A 19,007-nucleotide genomic window follows, 5' to 3' on the forward strand; every position below is an offset into this window, starting at 1 on the left:
GTACTTCTCTGCAATTTCTAAAAGATTATTAATATTATAATAATACTAGTATTATCAATATATTGAATTCTCTTGTAGATATGGGATAGAGACAAAGAGCTCATTGCCAAGTTGTAGAAACTCTGTTGCCTTAAAGGAGGCAGGATTGAAACTGGAATAGGGTTGTAGAATTGGCATTGAAAATAAGTGTTCATTCCTTGAAAAACACACTTACTTTAAAAAGTTCATCTGCATTCTTGTTTCCATCCAGTTCAAAAAGATACTGAGAGTCCTGTTCGGCCATTAATTCCTGAAATTTTAAAACAGAAATATGACTGAATACATAGATTGGATTGGATTTGGATCCCATGGCCTCAAATGATTGCACTGACATGTCTGGGGAAAAATCTATGGTTCTATTTTTTTGCCATACTTTTCTGATACTTTTTTTATTAGTATTTAATATTATTGTAACTGCAATATTTATTTGGCAAAGAATGTGAGGACAAGCACTTCACTCATTAGTGCAATTGAACTGTTGTTCCAGGAAGCTTTTTTTAGAAAGGAAATGGTGGTGAAGCCAGACTGGTGGACTTCTGGTCAAATAATATATTTTAACTTTGGTAATCCTATTCTTAAATCTAAGGAGGAGTTAGAATCAGAAGGATGTGTCTGCCTTTGGTTTGCGTGTTTACAATTGAAAGAAAGATTTAAAGCAATCAAAAAGAGTTATGGGTTTGATTTTGTGAAAAACATATTGGAAATCCTACTGTGTGATAGTCATGAGCATATTATTGCTAAAGTTTACAAATTGTTATTGAATTTGAATTTGGAGAATGAATATTAAAGCCCAGCATGATACAGTGGGCAAGGAATTTTGAATATAATGTCATGCTTGAACAATGGGAGAATATGTGGGCAAAAGGTTTAAAATTTACATTAAATTATAACTGAAAATAATTTTTTATAAGATAATGTGTCATTGGTATTTAACACCAGATAAGTTGTCAAGAATGTGTAAAGGTATTTTAAATGAATGTTGGAAATGTAAAAGTAAAGAAGGGACCTTTTATCACTTTTGGTGGACATACGACAAAGCAAAGAAATATTGGAGTAGGATTAATACCTTATTACAGAAGATTCTCAAAGTGAATCTAAAGATAAAACCAGAAACTTTTCTTTTGGATTTAATGGAAGAAGACTTGGAAATTTTTTCTGGAACTTTGGTGCTATATATGTTGACAGCAGAAAGCAGAAATAAATACGTATAAAAATAGAAGGACACTTTGATTCCCAGAATGGATGAATGGCTGCAGAAGTTGATGGAGGTAGCAGAGATGCTAAACTGACTGCTTTGACTACAGACAAAATACAACTACTTTTGTTTCTGCTTGGAAGCAGCTTCTGGACTCTGTGCTTGAAGTGGGGAAAAATGAAACTTTGATTTGGGGTTTTACCGATTAGTTAGGTTTGTTGTTATAGAAATGGCTAGTTTATACTTTTATGTAAAAGTAAAAAGTTGAGGTTTGATGTTATGTTATTCTATGGCACCAAAGGAAGTTGGAAGTCTGCACCTTTTGTTTCTTTCCCCACTTTCCCCCCTCCCCCCCCGCACTTTCCTTTCCCTTTTCTCTCCCCTATCTTTCCTACTATTTTCTTTTGTATTGAGAATAAGTACAATTGAACTTACGCAATTCACAGGCCAGAATTGTGTAAGTTCAAATGTACTGATGAGTAAACACAGTTTAGAATTTGACAAAGGAGAGATGTCGGGCTGGCAGAGTAGCCATATTCTACCGTATCCACCTTATCCATATTATATTCCTTGACTGAGGTCAATACTGAATTTACATATCCATGCAACAACCAGTCCATGTGACAAGCAAGACCCCTCTAGAATCAAATGCAATGGCTACAGTATGTCTCCAAACACAAGCCTCCAATACAGAACCTGCCTCCCTATTTTTTGATAAATGCACATGGACATATGAAGAGAAAAGGATTTATAAAAGAGGTAAAAGGCATTTTAGAATATAATTAATTTTTTCGGTATTTGATATTTTGGTTTGCATAGTACTAATTCTGCAGATTAGATGAAACAATGATTACTTTTGTTCCCCTTTTTGTTTCTAAAGCAGATGCCTAAATAAGGAGTTCTGTCCCTTACATAGCAGTACCAGAGGAAAAAAAGCTCTTTTTTAAATACAGTAGTAATATTATTGAAAATTGAGATTACAAAGTTAAAAACCTAATACAAAATAAAAAATATATAAAAGAATAAGAAAAAGTGGCAAGCGTAGAGGAGAAAATACAATATTTGGACCAAGCTAGTTCAGCTGTATGTCACATTTTATGGTTTAGTATAGTGCTCTACCCATGCCCAACTTTGCAATTTCAAACCCTTCTCTAATCTAGATTGGGGGAAAAACTGTAGTGTTTTCTGCTACTTTGAGGAAACCATTCTTTAATCTTCCTAAAAGAGTTAATATTGTTTTAATTTTTTTTAAAAAATGGCATTCTTTCCCAAATCCACATACATAATACAGTCCTATCCACTCTGCAGTACTATCTCACTCATTTTGCTCTTAACTTTTCCAAAAATATTAAGTTTGGCCACAATCACCAAGAGTCACTTTGGAGAGTGAGGTGGCTAGTATATAAATTTAATAAATAAATAAACACCATGCTTAAAGTACCTTATAAATCCAGCCAACTGTGATTTATTCAACACACTATTATTAATCAAACCATGCCTTGCTATATCTAAATTAGGTCTTAAAAGTTCATGGATCATAATAAGTTTAGTACAATGTGCTAAAGATGAGCATTTGTGCTATCAGTATAATATACCAGCTTCTGGATTCATGAGATATCTAAGCTTACCAACAATAATAGTTACAACATTGATATCTGGTATTTTTTCTTTCCTTCTTTTCTTACTTCTAGGCGTTATGTCTAAGAAGTGCAAAAGGTTTTATCCTGATCTTACCTCTACAGGACGCAGCATAATATCTTTATAAAGATCAATTCTCTTTTGTGCATTTTCCATAAAATCTTCCGGCCTTTGCACTAAAGTTGGCAAAATTTCTGTCAACATAATTTGATCAGCCTACGGGGAAGGGAAAAAAACATTTTTAAATAAAGTGAATATATACAGAAAGCTTTCTACCTCCCTATCTGAAAGTATAAAATCAACAATGATAAACATTAATTTGTGTGCTCAGCTGAACAAAATTAATTAGCTGAAAACCATTTTTAACTGTCTAAAATGAAATTGTGGCTGGCTTAGTTATGGACTGAAATGAACCTTTAATAAAACTTTATTCCTGAACAAATATGCAATTCCACTTACTAAAATTGAAATGATTTTGCTTTTTAAAAAATATTTTTTTCTGCTGGTGTCCTGTTTTGGAATTCTGAGACATATGGATGGATGGATGGATGGATGGATAGGTAGATAGATAGACAGACAGATAGATAGATAAGACAGAGATGTGTCATAAAACCTGCCCTGCATCACCAAAACACGGTTGCTATTTCTGAAGGATGCTGTTCCCAATGCTAAAATTGCATTCTGCTAATCCAGGCAATTTTAACTTGGAATGGGAGGAGACACCAGGCAGTTCTTTGCTTTAGCAGGCCAGCCTTAGGTCAACACTGGTCTGGGCCTTCAAAGAAAGGATTACAAATTGTTTTACTAAATTAATAGATATAAAGGATTAGTAGTACTGTTAGTTAATTATATAGCTTTAATATGATTACAAATGACAATGGATTTTTTTCAAAAAATTCAACATGTAGAATTAGGGTATTACATATAACCAGGGGTTTTTTTTGTCATAAAATGCTCAGATCAGAGTTCTGGCACCTTTTTTTGGATGGAACCTTGTAGGGTAGGCAAGGCGGGTTGTATGACATGTGTGAGTTCCGGCACCTTTTTCTTTTACAAAAAAAGCACTGCATGTAACTGTTATATAACTTAATTTGATTCACTTTATTAAAGAAGAACATTGCATTGTTTAAAAATATTAAACAATGTGTTTCTGAATGATCCAAGCTTTTATTTGGAACAAATAATTGCCTTTTTAGAAAATATGGGAAAGCTACCTCATTTGACTCTTCTTCCTCTTCTTCTTCTTCTGCTTCCTCATCCTCTTCTTCACTTTTGCGTAATTCTTTCTTCTTTTTCTTACGCTTTTCAATAATATCAGGATCCCAATCTTGTCTTTTAAATATATGTCCTGTGTCAGGCTGCTGTCTTTGACCAGATATTCTTTGGCACAAGTCATTGTTAGGACACTAGTTAAAACAGATCATTATGAGATGGAAGTTGTTTCAAATCCAATAAGATAACTTTGTAACTCTTCTTTCTAAGAGTTTAGAACAAGAGCTTTTATTGCTAATGTCCTGGTAGAGTTTCTTTTAAAACTAATAAAAGGCAGTTGGCAACTTCTACCATTATGACAATGGGTTTAAAGGAGACAAGGATAGCTTTATGAAGTATAATTTGTAAGGATATGAAGTGCAGTTATAAAATAAATGCAAGATTTACTAAGAACATTCAAATGCTGATTACCTTAATATTAATCAGGAAATCTGGTTTTAATTTTAAATTTTTAATTACTTCTATTTGTTCTGGTGTAGACATGAAATCCTCAGAAAGAGAAGGGAAATCACAGAGAACATAACCTGTAAGAGGGGAAATTCAAATATTTTTATACTTGAAAAAATCACACTTATCAATTTTGCGGTAAATATGGGATGACTATGGGTCTTTCCTCGTTTGTATCTAACCATAGTACAACCAATCCTTGGAAACATTTTATACTACTGTGTCATCATCTTTTCTTCAACCCACAAACAGTTTTAAGTTGTCTTTACCAGTATGAAAATGATATTTTCCTCTTAGATCAGGATAAGACAGTTGGAAGGGCTTCTAGTCCAACCAGTAGCAGTTTCAAAGTGTGTCAAATCTGATGTATTTCAATGCCTAAGCTATTGGGAGTCCATCTGGCAAGCTGGGGCAGTAGAATCAGCCTGCACCTACCAGCCCCTTGAAATAGGAATAGAAATAGAATAACAGACTTGGAAGGGACCGCTCTATGATTAGTTTCCATCCACTACTTCTTGTCCTGCCTTCAGGTGCTTTGGAAAATAGCTTGATTCCTTCTTCTTTGTGGCAGCTCCTGAGATGTTAGGTAAAGGTAAAGGTTCCCCCGCACATGCGTGCTAGTCGTTTCCAACTCTAGGGGCCAGTGCTCATCTCCATTTCAAAGCTGAAGAGCCAGCGCTTGTCCGAGGACGTCTCCGTGGTCATGTGGCTGGCATGACTAGATGCCAAAGGCGCACGGAACACTGTTACCTTCCCACCATAGTGGTCCCTATTTTTCTACTTGCATTTTTACGTGCTTTCGAACTGCTAGGTTGGCAGAAGTTGGGACAAGTAACAGGCGCTCACTCTGTTACGCGGCACTCAGGATTCTACCTGCCAAACTGCCGACCTTCTGATTGACAAGCTCAGTGTCCTAACCCACCTGAGATGTTAGAACACGCTAGTCCTTCTTTTCATTAAACTAGACATACCCAATTCCAGCAACCCAATTCCTAATCATCTTTGCTGCTCTTCTCTGCTCTCTTACTAGAGTCTCAACATCTTTTTTTACATCGTGGTGACCAAAACTGGATGCAGTATTCCCAGTGTGGTCTTACCAAGGCACTATAAAGTGGTATTAACATTTCATGTGATCTTGATTCTATCCCTCTGTTAATGCAGCCTAGAACTGTGTTGGTTTTTTTGGCAGCTGCAGCACACTGGAATGAATGCACACTCTCTCCTCTGGTCTCCATATATGCTTTACTACTACTACAGGAGAGGTCTGGAGGGGTGCCCAATTTTGAAAGAGAAAGAATCTCCAGTAAACCAGAGATCCTACACTTTTCCTCTACAACTGTAAAAACTTCCACTTTCTCCTCTAATCTCCTGGCACTCATTTTTATCAGGGTGTTTTCTTTTGTGTAATACTTAGGCTCAAAGTTCGCAAATAGCTAACACAGAAATACAACCCCACTGCCTTACAGAGCCTCCAAGAATTGCCTGGGAATTGGACAGCCTCTAAATTCCCCCCCCCGCTCCCCCCCCCCCCCCCGTTCAATCATTTGGCATTCTTGGAGACTGCCTAGACAAGTTCCTGCTATTTACTTGGAAAGGTTTTTCAGAAATGGTTTGCAGTTTCCTCCTTGCTAGAGTTGAGAGAAAGTGACTGGCCCAAAGCCACCCAGCAGGCTTTATGCCTAAGGCGGCACTAGAACTTAAGGTCTCCTGGATTCTAGCCTGATGCCTTAACTATTACACGATACTGGTTCTTTTTATTTCTTCTGTTAAAATGTGTCTAATTCTGGGAGACTGCCTGGATAAATCCCTGAAGTTGTCTTGGCAAGTTTTTTCAAGAAATAGCTAGCAATTAATTGCCTCCTTCCTAGGGCTGATAGAAAGTAACTGGCCCAAGGTCATCCAGATGACTTTGTGTCCAAGCCAGGGTCAGAACTCACAGTCTGCTGGTTTCTAGCCTAGCCTCTACACCAGACATGTCAAACACAAGGCCCGGGGGCCAGATCCGGCCCATGAAGTGGTTTCATGTGGCCCGCGAAGCCATCCTGGAAACAGTGAGGTAACGGCCCCCACTGCCTTGGTCCTGGCCCAGAGACCCTCCTTCTGCCAGAGACCCTCAGATCTGTTCCACTCCTGCCCAGACCCCCATAGGCACCCTTGATGCGAACGATGTAGAGCTGGCCATGCCCACCCAGTAGGCCATACGTACTCTAGCCACGCCCACCCAGTAGGCCACACCCACCCTGGCCATACCCACCCGGCCCCCTGAGGGCAACCGCAATGCTGATGCGGCCCTCAATGAAATTGAGTTTGACACCCCTGCTCTACACTAAACTGGCTTTCTAAATCCCATACAATCCACAAAACAGACAGACAAATAAATAAATCACAGGTATATATTTCTAGGATTATGATGAGCTTACTTAATAGATAGTGGGGGGAAAAAAGATGCAGTAATCCATACCAAAGTGATTAATCTCTGGAGAGTCCATCTTAATCATAAGCATCTTTATCACCAACTCTTCAGGAACATTTTGACCTTGGTAAAGCAGGTCCTTACACTAAGGGAGAACAATGTAAAATATTGAATTGTACTGAGAATAAATAATAGGAGACAGATAAATAATACGCAAAGCTGCTTTATACTGTATCAAAAAAAGTTATCCAGATGTTCTCAGTATTGCTTCTTTTATATTTTGGACTACAACTCCTACAAACCTTTGCTTCTCTCTCTCTCTCTCTCCCACTTTCTATTTTCTTTTATAGCACCTCCTCAAGGACACCAGATAAATTCTTTTACAGTCTTTACTGAATATTATCTGCTGCATTTTTTTTTACAGTGGAGATGCCAAAAATGAACTTGTGTACAAAACATGTGGTCTGCCACTGAGCTTGGTAAATTGCCCATAGTTCAAATCCAGACAAATTGCAATAATTCAAAGTTGTGAGCTGAACTGCTTTACTTTAACTAATAGTGCCAATTGAAAGAATTATAAATAGGTCCAGGCTTTACCTTCAGTCCATATTCTGTTTCAGCTGTTATGTTTTCATTTATAAGTTCAAAAGCTAAAAGGATATATCACATAGAAAAAAATAAAACATTGGTTTGATGGTGCTATGTCCATGTATATATTCAGTACTGTATAATGCAAAACAGATTTTTTTAAATATTGAAGGACATGCATTCCTTTTCCATAATCACCCATCTGCAGTGATGTATTTCTCTCCCTACAAAGAGGTAATGGATTCTGCAAATATATAATGATCAAGAGGTGAGGAGAGTAATGTTACTCTCCTTTCATACACTGATAATACATGATATCCAATGAAGTTAAAAGGGAAAGGACAGGCAATGTTACTCAGGGCCTTTCATTTGGTTTCTTCTTTTACATGCTAACCTTTCTGATTCCTGTTAAGTAAATTTTGGAGATATGCTTTAAATGCACATTAATTGGCCAAGAATCAAAATGGGTTCCCAAATGATTAAAAGATTATAATGACCGCATGTATAGTACGGGTAGTCCCGGACGTATGACCACAACTGAGCCCAAAATTTCTCTTACTTAGCAAGACATTTTGCCCCATTTTATGACCTTTCTTGCCACAGTTAAGTGAATCATGACAGTTGTTAAGTTAGTAACACGGCTGTTAAGCAAATCTTGCCTCCCCATTGACTTTGCATCTAAAGAAGTTTGTCAAAGGGGATCACATGACCTTGGGACATTGCAACTGTCATAAATATGAGTCAGTTGCCAAACATCTGAATTTTTATCACGTAAGCAGAGGGATGCTGCAACAGTCTTAAGTGTGAAAAAAAGTCGTAAGTCACTTTTTTCAGTGCCATTGTAACTTCAAAGGGTCATTAAATGAACTGTTGTAACTCGAGAACTACCTGTACAATAGCTGTATTGTATCTTCCTATTATAATTTGACCAGAGTCCAACTATTACTGAAGTATTCTAAAACAATATTAAATATTTTCATTTCTTTATTCTTCAATTATTACAGCTTTGGAGAAGAAGGAATCAATATCTTTTTCTCTAAAGGCAATTCTAGATCTCCAGAGTACCCATCATGGACTGATAATTATCACTGTCGTTAAAACTCCCATTTAAATAGAAAAGTCTAATTATGGTTCTGTGTGCTTTATAATCTAGTAGTTGACTATGATTTCCACAAAATAAAAGACACTTTTAGCCACCAGAGGGCTCCCACGTTGTTCTAATTGTTGCCTACTCTAATTTTAAAGTAGGAGTTAACGAGCAGGCTCATATAAATTTCAGAACTTCAATAAAATTATATTGCAATTTTAAAAATTTGGAAATTTTAGCCTTGCTGCAGGGTTCTTGGGAAATCATTGTTATTATGTATTAATGATAGTACTTCAAAGAAATGAGGCTTCTAGGAACAAACTGGTAAATCAGGTACAACATACTGCTTCATAGTTTTAGCTTTTTACTCAGAAATCTGCTGATGCCAAATTATTCCTAAAGAAATGAGCCAGAATCCAAACACTAGCCTGCTGTGCTATATTCTTCATACACTCTTGCAAATTTAATGTAAGAACTACTGCTCCCAAAGGTAATCTCTCTGTGGGCCAGAATATCCCTGAGGGAGAACTTAATTTAAAAACCAAAAATACATTTCTAAAAGTTGTACCTGATGGAGAATATATATTTCCCTCTAATCACTTTAGTTATTCCATACTCCCTATGTGAATTTGTAGGACAACAACCTCACCCCCCCCCAGAGAAAGAAATATTTTGGGGAATATTAAAAAAAAGCAGAATATATTTCCCTAAGAAATAATAGGAAATCTTAGGCAGAAACTGGAGACTTCCAGGTCAGATATTGTGGCGTAATGGGCGCAGGAAAACGGGGCTCCATTTTCCACATCCGATTTTGCTCTGCTGGGGACCTTAAAAGGGGTCTAAAGTGGCCCTGGAGAGGCAAAAAAGAAGAAGAGGACCTTTGTCAATTACGGAGGGGCAGTGGCCCCCTCCATTTGATCTGAGAAGCCCTTCAAACTGGCAGAAGAAAAACTGGCCACATTTATGTGGCCAGCCAGAAGCCACCGATAACCCAAGAAAAGCACTAACTAGCAACTTCTGAACAACACGGATGAAACTGGGTGAGAACATAACTTCTCTTTATAATTTTAAAACTTCTTCCTGGAAAAAAAATTCTCTACCATCCCCCAGATGATAGAGACAAGGAAATAAGTTCACATGGTGTAATAAGATGGTGGGTTTGTTGTCACTGTGAGTTGTGGTGGTGGGGTGCACGAAGAGAGGCTCAGCCAATTTCATTGTACACATGTTGTACTTTGACAATAAAGGTTGATTTGATTTGATTTGATTTGAATTTCTGCCCCATTCTCTCTGGAAAAGGGAAGCGGCAAATAACGTTATGTGGGGGGAAATTAGAGAAAACTACAAGATTAATTTGGATTTAATATAGAGACATAGCTTTGACAAATTTGGGGACTAAAAGTATTTTTAAGAGTTTCTTTTTGAAAAAATATTTGGAAAGTTGGTGAAATAAGTTTGGACTTAAAGGCTGGAAGATGTATGTTAGCGACATCTAGTGGTGAACCTTGGCATTACAATTTATTATGATTAAAGAAAATTTGGCACAAAGCCCGGACATAGTTAAGGCACTTTGTTGTTCCTGGAAAGTTTCACTTTTGCAGACTGCAGCTGGGAAAAGGGGGGGGGGAAATCCTTGGGCTGTTTTATCTGTATGAAAGAGACAATAAACCATTCTGAATTGGCCGGCTTGGATTACAAATATTGACTGACTTTTAGTTTCAAGAATTATTAAGAAATATTAAGAAATAGTGGAAAAGTTGCTTTTGGACTATTTCTCTTTGGAAGAAACATGGATAATCAACAAGGAAATGTAAATGGACTTCAGAAAGAAATTTTTTCCATGTTGAAATCAATTCAAGAGACAATTGTTTTAAATCATGAGGAGACCAAAAATAATTTAAATAACATAAATTAGCAACTCTCTAACTTAAACCTACAAGCAAAAAATGCTCAGAAAATGACCATAAAGAATGAACTAGCAACTCAGAAACCAAAAGAAAAAATAGAGGAAACTGATATAAAGATAGAGGATTCAAAAGAAGAAACTAACAGACAGGCACAGATAAATAAAAGTTTGGAAGACCAGTATAACACCGGAAATTACTTTCAAGTTACTTTTCAAGATTGCAGAACATACTTGAGGACAAGGAAGAATTATTGATAGAATGGATGACATAGCTGTTGGGAGAAATGCTGAAAACTGGGGAACAAGAAACTAAAAGAGAAACTGAAGGAGAAAGAAAAAGGACACTGTTTAACGAATGTAAATGGATTAAGCATTTTTACAAAAACATTGTGATTAAATTGTCTTTTGTATTCCAAATAATATATACAGAAACAGAGGAAGAAAAACTTGGTGACCTAAATGCACTGACTTGCAAAGTTAGTTGGCAAAGGAAAAAAGTTAGAATAAGACTGAAAAAATAGAGGTCCTGACTAATTAGATGAAATATTATACCATCTAATGGATGCTTGAATATGATTAAAAGAATAAACAACTGTTAGAAATAAAAGGATGGGAAATTAAAATTGAAAGACCCCTAAAATCTTTATACCCCACCCAAACTCTAAAAGACATGATCTTTGGGACATAGTAGGATTAACCCACCACCATCAGAATACCAAAAGAACATGCTCAGAACCTCAGGTCAAAATTCATGACACAGCAACAGGAAACAACCTCAAAAGCCCAAGAAGGTATAAAAACCCACCACTCCCAGCTACATGTGGTCAGCTTTCCCAGAGCCATCTTTCTGTCTGGCTCTCCTCTTCAATTAACTACAACCTTCTTTCTAAAGTAGTCTCCATTTTGTTTATCCTCGGCTTGGACTGGACCCTGATGAAGATTTTTCATTCAACAAATTAATCATGGCAAGAGCAGTTTAAGTGGAATGGGAAAGGCTGGACTCAAGAATGTTTTAGTCATAAATTGTTGGTAAAATATCTTGAAGAAAATCTGCAGATTATTACTGAAATTGACGCAGCTAAAGAGAAATTTTCTATAAGATTTAAGGGGGTATCTTCCATAAGACTAAAGGAATCCTTACGTTGGACAAATATACAGAGGGGTGAGGCTTCAATAGCATGGCCATGCCCATCTGGATTTATTTTTTAACCTCTGAGCAGACTTTCATTCTTCATACAATGAAGATTTATTATTAGTCCAGGGATTAGCAGAAGCAATTTATTAACCCCTTAATAAAAAACCCATTGCCATTATAATATTTTTTCCTTTCCTATTCTCATCAAAGTCACTATTACTGACTTTGTTAGGGTTCATTTCAAAAATGTATATTGCAACTGGTGGTGTTATATTTTTATCTTATATTTGTTATATTTGTATGACCATAATGAAATGGGAGACAACGTTGGAATATGAAAAGTAGGATACAAGTTAAATCACACAGAAATCATAGAATATTATGATTTTTTTAATTTAGAGATTGATGGTACAAATATTAACTTTGTAGAATGGGCTACTTTTTTCTTGTTTTAAGTAATTCTCTAACTATATTACACTATTACACTTTGTGTGTAATATGGATATTGTCTGTGTTGCCATTGATAATACCTATAAATGAGCAGAAAAGAGTTAGCTTTACTATCAATATCTTTAAAACAGGTTTTTTTTGAAGAGGGGTGGGCAGAGAATATCTTATTTCACAATCAGAAATCAAGTTCCAAAACATTAGATTTCCTATTTTTCTACACCTCATTTTTGTAGAAATATGGTAATACTCCCAGTGGTATCTGTTAAAAATTTAAAATCTCTCCAACAGAAGAATGTGCATTGTCAAACCCTTCTGAATTTATATGTTAGTTCATGAAAATATTGCAGCCTTTTTTTATGAAATGGGCCTCTGGAATGTTAGAAATTATATAAACATGCATAGAATAAAATACAGTAAAATGAATATAGTTTTTATATTTACCATCTACAAGAGTGCATTTCCAAAACTGGGCTATTTTTTTAGCTAACGTTTTCTTCCCAACACCCTTAAAATGAGAAAAAGAAAAAGATTATTAAAACTAGAATAAATTGAAGTACTTCAAATGTAACAAATTAGAATAGAACAATGAAAACTGAAATATTTATTACAATAAGGACTGACTAGAAATTCCATCCACATTATTAAATCTCAGAAATCCTGTATATGGCTCTAATTATGCATGCAATATATTCTGTTTTTCCAATTTTCTATTGAAAAATGGTGTCCTTCTTGTCCTTGCTACTTTTCAAAGCAAAGATATATTTGACACTTCTAACTCATTAGCTCTGGTAATGTGATTCTATGTTATGTGCTACGTATCTGCTTGAAAAGTTTTGTGTTAGGGATAAAAAGAAACAAAGAAAACTAGGGCTATAATAATTGTTTCTAGTAAATATATAATATGCTTAGCAAACAATTTCATTTTACAAAGCAAAATTGATAGAGCTACATTAGGGAGCCTGGCCCTATTGCTGATTAATCAATCATATTCATAAAGTGCTAAATTCTGAGGATTCAGAGCAGCTTATTACATAACATACACAAGGAACAACATACAATAAACAATAAGTAGAAAAGAAAGTTCTACAAACCAATGAAAATATGAAATAAAATTAAATAAATGGTAATTAAAACAAGGTGGAATCAAGGCCTAAATACCTTCCAGAAGAGCTCTGTTTAAAAGAAAGGTGCTTTTCCAAAAGGCAACTGGCCTTATTTGGTTTTTTTCCCCTTGAAAATGTTTTGCTTCTCATCCAAGAATCTTCTTCAGTTCTGAGATCCAAAACATTTTCAAGGAAAAAACCAAGTCCAGTTGCCTTTTGGAAAAGCACCTTTGGGACAACCATGACCCGTATGATTGAGACTCTCCATAGACATCTATTTAGAACAGCTTCCAGAAGGCAGGCAGCATGGGAACCAACCAGAAGTCTATTAAGAGGCTGCATTAAAGGACCAATCCTGCCAATGAAAAGCAGCATGTCCAACCTTTGCCCTCCTCACCCCTGAAGTTTTTTCTGGGTAGATTGCACTGGCTAGGCTAGGTCAATTCCAAATGAAGAATGCAGTTATGCAATTAACCATGTGCCAAGCCATGTAGGACTTTTAGATTAGCACCAGCATTTTAAATTGCACCTAGAAGCCTGCACTTTCCAAGTGATCTTCAAGGGCAAACCCATATAGAATCTGTTGCAATGGTCTAAACATCATGCTGATGATGACGTGAGTTGCTGCAGGAAGATCTTCCCAGTCCAACTTGTACAACACCCAAAGCTAGGAACATCCATGGCTGTAACATCCCCCTTTCTCTTCTAGTAGATCTGAGAGCCTAGAAGAACCCCCAGGTCATGGACACGCTCTTTCAGGGATAGTAGTATCCTATTAATACAGAACACTAAAACCTACAGCAAAACCAATGGTAAAACAGTAATTCCTTCTTTCTAGGACAGTTTAAGCCTTTTCTGCTCCTTCTAGACTCTTAAGGCACCTCGGTGATGAACTCTCCCAGCAGCAAACAAATGTTACAGGAAATTTAAATGCAAATATTAAATAGCAATAGCAATAACACCTACACTCATATACCCCTTCATAGTAGTTTACAGGCCTCTCTAAGCAGTTTACAGAGTCAGCATCTTGCTCCCAACAATCATTTTACTGACCTTGGAAGGAGGGAAGGCTGAGTCAACCTTGAGCAGGTCAGGAGGGAGGATAAATAGGATTTAAAATTGGAGAGAGATAGGTTTAGGTTTATTCAATTTCTATACCGCCCTTCTCCCGAAGGACTCAGATAAAACTTATTCCGGCATCACTCCCTAATTATTTTCTTAATTCGGTATTTAAGGAACAGTTTAATGTTTACTTAACAGTGAGACATGTTGAAACATGACTTTCATCATCCCCAGCCACCATAGAAATACTGATCATAGCTGAAAGAATTCCAATACATCTGGAAGATTAAATTAATGCTTCAGATGCTAAACTAATGTAAGTATATGAAAGATATGAACTGTTTTATCCTGGGAATGGCCCCTCAGTTTTATTGGGACCAGTATAAAGTAGAACAGATTTGTACAGATGCAACTGCTGCTTAAATTCTCCTTCCATCATGGCAAGCTACTTTTAAACATTCAAATGAGAATTTCAAGAAAAGTCTAATCAAATACTGTAAATTCTGAAACATTAGCGGTGTATATAAATTTTGGCTTGCTGAATTAAGATCCATACAATTATCAGCCAGAGAAACAAAAAGTCCCACAATGACATCACTATAATTTCTTTCAGTAACATTAATTAAGTCACTGCTAAAGACACCCAGAGTATTGGAATACTCCATGCAGCATCATCTCAAATGCATGACAGAAATAAATCCCACAGAAATCAATGTAATTTTTTTTCTAGTGCAAAGTCCAAGAGGGTGCATGGTCAGGCACATGAGTATAGTTAGACAGAAGCCAACCCATAAGATATATTGCAAAATAAGATTGTGACACTCAGCATTGTGGAATCAAAAGGACAGATTTTATGAACCTCTATATAATGACTCCCTATAGCCACCATACTTTGTGATATAGCACAACAGTCATTTATCTGCTTGCCTGCAACAGACAGTAATAAAATAGAATAAATACAATACAGTACAATGCAACTGAGGCTCTGAGCAAAATTCTCCCATGATGCATCATGAAGAATACCTACTGGTCTTGGCTAACACTGTAGCCTCAGTGTCTGAGGGAAATGGTTTTCAGAGCCTTTTAAGAGACTTTCAAATTCAGGGCCATCTGAATGTTAGGGGAAGAGGATGGCCAGGCACTGACAGAAAAGGTATGCTTTCCTGGTCCAACTAATTGACAATGCTTAACAAGAAACTCAGAGCAGGCCCATTTTGTCTGAATTGTTGAGAAGAAACAATGAGAAACAACCAGTCCCATAATAACCTGACCTTATGCCATACATGGGTGATAACCAGCCCTCGGAAGCAATTGAAAACAATGTAGCTCATGAAACACTGATACCTTAATATGCCATGTGATATGCCCAAAGCTACATATTCTGCTGCATTCTGGATTAGTTGCAACCTCTGACTGCTTTTCAAAGGAAGCTCCAAGAATAACAAATTGCAATAATCCAAATGGAAGTTGATTAAAATATGAGTAAGTATGGAAGAGTTTCCTGATCCAGGAATGAACACAACAGATGCAACTCTGATTTTTACAACTCAGCAGCACTCTGCTTCACTGAAACCTGACTAAATGAGTCAATTGATTATAGCAGCTTGCATATCCCAGGGCTTCAGATACACACAGCAGACAGAATTGCAGAAAAATCTGGTAAAAAGAAGGGAGGAGTGGTCTCTGCTTTTATATCAACAACCAATGGTGCGAAAATGTAATTACACTAAAGAAATTCTGTGAGGTGGACTTAGAGACATTAATTATCAATTGCAAACTGTTTTATTCTCCATGAGAGTTTTCCTCATTCCTTCTATCTGTAGCATACTTTCCTCCACAAGTTTGCATAAACAATGCATTAACCTCTAGCTAACCAGATTAAAGAAGAAAAATACCCAGATTGTCTCCTCATTGTGTTAGATTTCAACAGTGCTAACTTAAGCCAAGATCTACCAAAATAATTTCAGCATGTCATATGTCTTACTAGAGACAAGAATACTTTTAGACTACTGCTACACAATATTTAAAAAATGCTTATTGGTCTTTACCACGAGCAGCTGTGGGACACTCTGATCATTGTATGATTCGCCTTGTACCTGTTTATAGACAAAGGCTTAAAATCATAGAACCAACAATTAAACCAGGGAAGTCTTTGACTGAGGAGGCAAAGCTAAAAACTACAGCCTTGCCTTGACTGCACATATTAGAATGTTTTCGAAGATACCTCTGCAGACTTGGATGAATTCACAGATACTGTAACATCATATATTAGTTTTTGTGAAGACCTATGTGTGCCAATCAGAAACCTGTGAATATACAGTAACAACAAGCCTTGGTTCACAGCTAAACTCAAGCAGCTACGTCGTGCGAAAGAGGAAGCCTACAGGAAAGGAGATAGAATGCTGTGCAATCAGGCCAGAAATGTATTAACAAGGGAGATCAGAGCAGCAAAAAGAAGCTACTCTGAAAAGCTAAGGAATCAGCTCTGAAAAAAATGAACCAGCAAATATGTGGAAAACTCTTTAAAAATATCACTGGTTACAGCAAACCTTTCAACAACCGGCAGATGACATGAATGTGTTTTACTGTAGGTATGAGAGGAATCCACTGTCACCTATCACCACCATCTCCATCTCAGATACACCAACAACAGCCAAGCCTCCTACAACTGACCCCATCCCTTTGGGCCCCCACCTCTGGTGATCACAGCAAATGATGTGCAAGGTCTATTTCACAGACAAAAGCCTGGAAAAGCACCAGGGCCAGACAACCCCTTCATGCTTGAAAGCTTGTGCTGGCCAACTGGCCCCCATCTCCACCCACATCTTTAATAAATTGCTAGAGACGTATTATGTTCTTTCTTGCTTCAAATGCTCTACTATCATCCCAGTGCCGAAGGAACCCTCCATCAACATGGATCCACTGTTAGACTCCTTGCAATTTGCCTATCAAGCAAACAGATCGGCAGATGATGCTATTAATATGGCTCTGCACTACATCCTACAATATCTTGAATCTCCAAGGACCTTTGCAAAGGTCCTTTTTGTAGACTTCAGTTTGGCATTCCAGAATTCTTCTAACTAAACTAATTTAGCTAGTTGTGCCTGACCACACTTGTAAATGGATCATAAGATTTCTAACAAGACAGGAAGCAACAGGTGAAGCTAGGCAAAATCACACCGGATATCTGTACAATTAGCACAGCCCACCCCAAGGGCTGTGTGCTCTCTTTCCACTTCTCTTGTCTCTCTACACCAACAACTGCGTCTCAAAGGATCCCTCTGTTAAAGTACTGAAGTTTGCAGATGATACAACAATGATTGGTCTGAGACAACGACAAATTTGCATACATACAGGAGGTTGAACAACTAGTCTTGTGGTGCTGCTGGAACAATCTTGAACTGAACACACTCAAAACTGTAGAAATGATAGAAGATTTTAGGAGAAACCCTCCTATTCTACCACCTCTTACAATGCTAGACAACACAGTATCAACAGTTGAGATCTTCAGGTTTCTAGGTTCTATAATATCTTAAGACTTAAAATGGACACCTAACATCAAAAATGTCATCAAAAAAGCATAACAAAGAATGTTCTTCCTGTGCCAACTCAGAAAATTATTTGTCTCATCTTTCCTATTATCTATCTCATTTTTTATGACTATAACTTTGTTGTTTGTATCTTACAATTTATATTGTTTAATTTAGTATCCTAGTATGATTTATGTTGTTTGCTTATTTAGTATTCTATGACTATCATTAAGTGTTATCTCTTATGATTTATGATGAATGTATTTTTATGATTGTGATCATGATTTATCAATGCCTCCTTAAGTAACACCAGCTGCCTGCAATTAGTGCAGGTTCACATCCCACCAGGCTCAAGGTTGACTCAGCCTTCCATCCTTCCGAGGTAGGTAAAATGAGGACCCAGATTGTTGGGGGCAATAAGCTGACTTTGTAATAATGCCGCTTGGGGGGTGTATGAAAGCCCTAATAAGCAGGCATATACATAGAATGAAGGCTACTGCTAAGCTTGTAAGCCGCCCTGAGTCTTCGGAGAAGGGCGGGATATAAATGGAATTAAAATAAAATAAATAAATAAATTTGCTGCTTGTATGTACACTGAGAGCTTATGCACCAGAGACAAATTCCTTTTGTGTTTAATCCCACTTAGCCAATAAAGAATTCTATTCTTATGCATTAACTCTGGCTGGGGGAGTGTTACCCCATCCAGAGTAAGAGTCAGAGACAGAACATCTACAGATTGGGGATGCATTCTAGTAGTGATCTAGAAAAGTTGTCTTGGCAAGGAAAAGTTTGCTATATTGACAGCACCATTCTATGAATTTTATTCAGGAATTCATGTGTTCAATAAATTTTATTACTTTATTACTTACAAGTAATAAAACTTCTAGTAATAAAACTTATGGAATTTCATTGGATACACACACACATATATGTATGTATGTATGTACGTGTATGTATATGTATATATTTATGAATCAAGTCTATTTAAAATGTCAATTTAATCATGTTGGACTTTCTCTTACTGGTTTTCCAAGGATGATGAAGCAAGTAGGCTTGGACAAAAGGAAGGCTCTGTCAGCTTCATCTTCATCATATATATCTACAAAAGGGTAAGGCTGTTCATCTTCTGGAGATGCCATCAT

General features: G+C 36.7%; 1 protein-coding gene across 1 annotated transcript in view; it reads right to left on the reverse strand.

Annotated features, from left to right (window-relative positions):
• AK9 (adenylate kinase 9) overlaps positions 1-19,007 on the reverse strand; it is a gene marked incomplete at its 5' end in the record, with an annotated part of 70,338 nt that extends 51,331 nt beyond the window's left edge. Inside the window, 8 exons of the mRNA XM_083350175.1 lie at positions 215-289; positions 2,969-3,088; positions 4,087-4,278; positions 4,556-4,668; positions 7,053-7,149; positions 7,602-7,654; positions 12,612-12,675; positions 18,888-19,007. Coding sequence (XP_083206301.1) covers positions 215-289; positions 2,969-3,088; positions 4,087-4,278; positions 4,556-4,668; positions 7,053-7,149; positions 7,602-7,654; positions 12,612-12,675; positions 18,888-19,007 — 834 coding nt within the window. The remainder of the gene's footprint in view (positions 1-214; positions 290-2,968; positions 3,089-4,086; positions 4,279-4,555; positions 4,669-7,052; positions 7,150-7,601; positions 7,655-12,611; positions 12,676-18,887) is intronic.

This window comes from Vipera ursinii (assembly GCF_947247035.1).
Source record: "Vipera ursinii genome assembly, chromosome: 1".
Taxonomy (NCBI): Eukaryota; Metazoa; Chordata; class Lepidosauria; order Squamata; family Viperidae; genus Vipera; species Vipera ursinii.